At 40.3% G+C, this 5,327-nt stretch overlaps 1 protein-coding gene across 1 annotated transcript in view; it reads right to left on the bottom strand.

Moving 5' to 3' along the window:
* Nucleotides 1–5,050, bottom strand: part of PPP1R42 (protein phosphatase 1 regulatory subunit 42) — a 31,186-nt gene extending 26,136 nt beyond the window's left edge. Inside the window, exons 1-2 of the mRNA XM_030885820.2 lie at nt 5,015–5,050; nt 3,413–3,530 (exon numbers count right to left, since the gene is read on the bottom strand). Coding sequence (XP_030741680.1) covers nt 3,413–3,530; nt 5,015–5,050 — 154 coding nt within the window. The remainder of the gene's footprint in view (nt 1–3,412; nt 3,531–5,014) is intronic.
* Nucleotides 5,051–5,327: the final 277 nt, after the last annotated feature.

Genomic DNA, 5,327 nt, shown 5'->3' with positions numbered 1-5,327 from the left:
CATAAAACTCTCTCTTATACGTGTGTTGCTGTGGATTTGTTTCTCCAAAGTACCCAGACTGACACACTGCTTCTTGTTCTTCTGGAAATACCGTATTTCAAATGCAGCAGTTCTTCTCCAGTTTCCCTTATTTATTGTGCGATGTTGACAATATGAGGTAATTGAAAATACCATGGATTAGGTCAGGAACACCTTGTTCCTCAAGGTGAGATCTTTGCTCTTCAACACTTTAAAGAGGTCTTGTGAAGCAGATTTGCCCAATGCAATGCATGGTTTGACTTCTTGACTGTGCTTCCATGGGCACTGATTGTTGGACCCAAGTAAAATGACAAATTTAACAACTTCAACCTTCTCTGCGTTTGTCATGATATGTGCACTCGTCCAGTTGTGAGAATTTTTTTTCTTTACAGTGAGTTGCAATCCATACTAAAGGCTATAGTCAATTTTAGCCCCCTAAAATTCATGTCCTTGGCACACATTCCCCCATCACAAATCATAGCTTTTAAATCAAATATGGGGCAAAATTTCCTCCTCAGGAATTTTGAAGCTCAGATTCAGGCTACAAGTTGTCTGTTTCCAAAGTATAATGGGAGACATTGGAGAGAAAGGGGGATAACAGGCACCAAGCAAGTCTAAAACTCAGCAGAACAAATCACATGATCTCGGAAGGCTTGAAAAGAATTCTTTGGGGCAATGGCCCCACTCTCCAGACTCCTGGGGAGGCCACTCTGCCCTGGACTTCAGCTCTACCTTCCAGGCCCACTGATGAGGCAATTCTGTTCCTTTGGCTTTGGACAGCCCGAGGCCATCTGAGTGGTGCCCCTACCCCCTGAGCTGGCAGGCCTCTTCTTCAGCCCCTTGAGCAGGTAGCCCCCCTTGCTTGACTTTGGATGGGGACTCCATCCCCCTGGTGGCCTACAATCCAGAACTGAGTTTTTTTAAAATCTGACTGAAATTTAGGAGGCTCTTGAGATCCCCAGCCTTTGAAACAAAGTAGTCTCTGCTTCCCATGCACTTCCAACAGCATTGTTGACCTTCCAGATGCCCCGAGGGGTGGTCTTCCTGATTCCTTGTCCAGTGTTGACAAGCCGAGGTTGCCCGCCTCTTTGGGGGAGAACAACAAAATGTAGCTCCTTTGGCCTGTTTGCCACCTGTAAAACCCCACGAGGCAGACAGCTTTCTTTCCTCCTGATCTCTTTCTGTCTCCTTCAGTCTAAGCTGATGGGTTTCTGCTGTGGGAGTGGATTAGATCCATGGTTCACAGGTTTTATCTCTTTAATCAAAGATTGTGTAGCCATCTATGTCCTTGGTAGAAAATCCAGGACATGTGTCCTGAGTTCGTACAACAGAATTTTCTAAAGTTTACTTTTAAAAGTTTTCAGAGTTCACTTTTAAAATTTTTCTTGACATAAAATGCACCTCTCACACATTTCAGTAGTTCAATTGTATTCCTAAGAGATGTGCAACCGTCACCACAATCAATTCCAGGACAGGTCTTCTTCCTTGTACTGGTTGCGGTTAGCTCTCCATTTCCCGCCACGTCACCTCCCATGTGCCCATGAGCCGCTTAATGCAGTAGTCCCTGTGCACGGGTGTTTTGAAGTCCAGCTCTTTCTTCTCCCGTTTTACTGTAAGTATCGAGGAGAAACTACTTGACTTAATGTGTTAGACAGGTTCTCTAGAGAGATAAAACCAAATTGCTGATAATTTAATATATTTATTTATAAAGATAATTAGATATATAACAAGAAATGAACTGTTACATCATATACAGATAAATATATAATACAAGAAAGAAACAGTTAAATTATAAAGCACTACAAATGGCTCAATGCAACTCACTCCCGTGAGAGACTTGTGAGAGACTAGCAGTCCTTCAAGTCTAGTCTGCTGCCAGATCTTCCTCTATTTATAGAGAGAGCTAGGCTATGTCAGCACAGCAGCCAATCAGAAGGCAGGTCACCAACTGCCAGCCAGGTCACCAACTGCCAGTCCCTAGCTCCAGAGATGTCTTAAAGGGACCTCAACTCACAGCAACATAGTCCACAGGCTAGGAGTCCCATAGGTAGTGTAGCCTTTAAATTGAGGCACAGAACAAGCCAGGCAGCTGCACACTGGTCCGATGATCAAAGAGTGAATGACAAGATAGGCGAGGCTCACGAAGCCATTTATCTTTCTGCCCTTCAGTTAATCCCACGTGTGTTTATCGGGCAGGCTGGCACAATAAACTATCTTAAAGTATCAAGGAGAAACTACTTGACTTCTTTAAGATCTTGCTTAGAAGTCTTCTCAGCTAAACATCTAAGTTCATCAGTTAAAGTTCCAGCTTCCATCAAAGATTTGAACATAATACAGACAAGTTCTTTGTCACTGCATAAAAAACATCATCCTTCCTCTATTGTCTAAGGACATATTCATCATTTTCTTTCAAAGTCTCACCAAAAAACTTTCATTTCTACATTCCTAGCAACATTCTGTTGATTGTGCCATATGCAGTCTCTAAAACAATATTTTTCTCTGTAGCTCTTCTCGCATCTTTCTGCACCCTCACCAGAATTTTCTTTGGCATCCATAAGTCTACCAATAGTCTCTTCAAGGTGGTCTTGGCTTTTGTGATCTGGCACCTTAAGACTCCTCCAGTCTCTATGCATCACTCAATTCCAACAGCACTTCCACATTTTGGTCTTTGTTAAAGCACTCCTCACTCCTCTGGTTCCACATCTCTCGCAGGGATTTAGTGCAGTCACAACAGACCTCACAAACAGAAATCTATTTTCTCATGATGGAGGAGGCTAGATGTCAGAGTTCAGGGTGCTGGCTCTAGGGTAAGCTTTCTTTCTCTGTTGGCTCTGCAGAGAGGTCTTTGTCTCTTCTGAGCTTCTGCTTCTGGGTGACTTCCATGTGACTTGGAATTTCCTCCCATATCTGCTTACTAGCCTGTGATTAATCTGTTTTATATCAAGACATACCATACACTAATCCTACCTTAGTTACATTCCCAATGGGATTAGAACCATAGGTTAGGATTTACAACGTACCAAAGTATGGGGACATAATTCAGTGTATAATACAATGAGAACCTTGATCAATTTGAGCTACATGACTGAAAGCTAAGGAGTCTTTTGGATAAGCAGAGGATTTGTATCCATGAACATTTGGGGAAACGTCAGCAAGTGCCACACATTTATGACTAGTGCTTTTTAGTGCTAACAGTCACATTTTCTTTTCTGGTGGCCATTTTTCCATGCTTTACTGTTTCTCACTAAAAATATTATACTTAAAGTTGTCTTTTTCATAGACACAAATGGCATACTTATGTTTCTGGAGGCTAGCTCATAAATTAATCAAAAAGTGAAGCAGGTTGCTTTCTCTTAGAAGGCACTATTAGTATTCATATAATATAAATGAGTACCTAGTGATTTGGACACCAAAATCAATCTGTCCCTGTACTTGGGTCTGAGACAAACAGGATTTCCGTTTAGATCCACTTTCCACAGCTTCATTAACTTGCCCAGTAAAAACTCCAAATCCTATAATTGTAGGAGAAAAAGCAAGACATAAGAATTTCATAATTAGGAGTATTTCTAGAACATTCCAGGTAACTGCAATTAAGTGTTATTAGTGTTTGTCATGGAGTTCTAGCTTGGTAATAGGCACTTAGCAGGTACAATAGTTGTTTTAGATTAAATGAGTTTAACTGCCAATATTCCAGTTGTTGTGGAGCTGACTCCGACTCTGGCTAACCCAGGTGTGTCAGAGTAAGACTGTGCTCCATAGGGTTTTCAACAGTTGATTTTGCAGAATTAGATCACCAGGCCTTTCATCTGAGGTGCCTCTGGATGGACTTGAACCTCCAGTCTCTCAGTTAGCAGGAGAATAACCCATTTGCACCAAATAGGGATTATACTGATAATTGTTATCATTCTGTGCTATCATCTCATTGTGATCCTACATGACAATGTAGAAGTGCCCCATGGGGCTTCCTAAACTATAATCTTTATGGAAGCAAATTTCCAGATCTTTTCTCCTTTAGCGTGGATGGTAGGTTCAAACCTTGGACCTTACAGTTAGACAAATGCCTAACCATTGTAGATCAGAGGTCCTTACCCTGTTAACAATTACAGTAATTAAAAAACCCAGGGTCGGGGTGATTTCAACTCATAGTGACCCTACAGGATGAAGTAGAGTGGCTCCAGAGGATTTCCAAACCTGCAATTTTTAAAAATATTTTTATTGGGAGCTCTTACAGATAGCATAGAATTTCATAGTTCCACCACCTCAAGCAGTATTGTACAACTGCTAGCACAATCAGTTTCAAAACATTTTTTTCCATCTCTCTTTATTTCTGTCATATAAATGTATGGTTATGAGCAGTATAAATATTTCAATAGGAGCACATATATTGTGTATTACACATGAACATAGGTTTAAAGTTGATCTACTTGTCATTTTTAACATTTAATCCCTGTCAGTCAGTTTGGAGCAAAAATAAACAAATAAATAAATAAATAAGATGATTGACCATTGACTTATTTTTAATATCATCCAGACTGAAAGTATAAACAAAGTATAACTGATTTAATTAAGCAATTCAGATGAGTAAGAGAAAATGAGGACTGTTAGCTTTCAATTTTCAGGGCACATCATCCTGAAAAAAGAAGAACTAACTCTGCCAACTTCCTAGTAACTGCAGTTGTCCCTTGAACTTAGAGATCAGAGACACTAATGTAACTAACTACTCTTCACAGATCTGAAGAGGGACAATGAGTAACTTGTGAGGACTTTGATCTCGTATATTTTGACCATGGCAGTTACATAAAAATGCTCAGAACTTCTTAAAAATGAAATAAAAAACAAAGAAAGGAATGGGGAGCTATGAAGAATTGTTCTCTGTTCATGCCTCTGCTCTTATGTAGGTATTTCTATTTGCAGTTCTTTAAGGCTGTGTCACCCTATGTTTCATTCTGCTTGAACTCCTTGATATCAGCTCCCCTTTATACCCTTTCACCCTCACCCTATCCCCCGGAACTTTTATTATTTTCTTGGTCATAGCTTACACATGAAATATATCCACCACACAATTCTTTTGTTTAATCCGATCTCAAGTGGGGTTATACAGTCATCAATGCTATCAGCTCTTTATTTTCCAACACCCCCCACTTGCCCATACTCTCAGGGAACCATTACTCCTGTTACTGTTTCTGAAAGGTTAGCTATCTTGGCTTTCATATACCAAACGCTCTTAAATATACAAATGAACCTAGGTAAATCTCACATGATTAATGAGGCCAAACCAAAATAGCAAGGGGAGGAAATAATAAAGAACT

The sequence above is a fragment of the Echinops telfairi genome, unplaced genomic scaffold (assembly GCF_000313985.2).
Source record: "Echinops telfairi isolate 266 unplaced genomic scaffold, ASM31398v2 ScPeMD7_1;HRSCAF=3_0, whole genome shotgun sequence".
NCBI classification, from domain to species: domain Eukaryota; kingdom Metazoa; phylum Chordata; class Mammalia; order Afrosoricida; family Tenrecidae; genus Echinops; species Echinops telfairi.
This window is presented reverse-complemented; position numbering and strand designations above follow the sequence as displayed.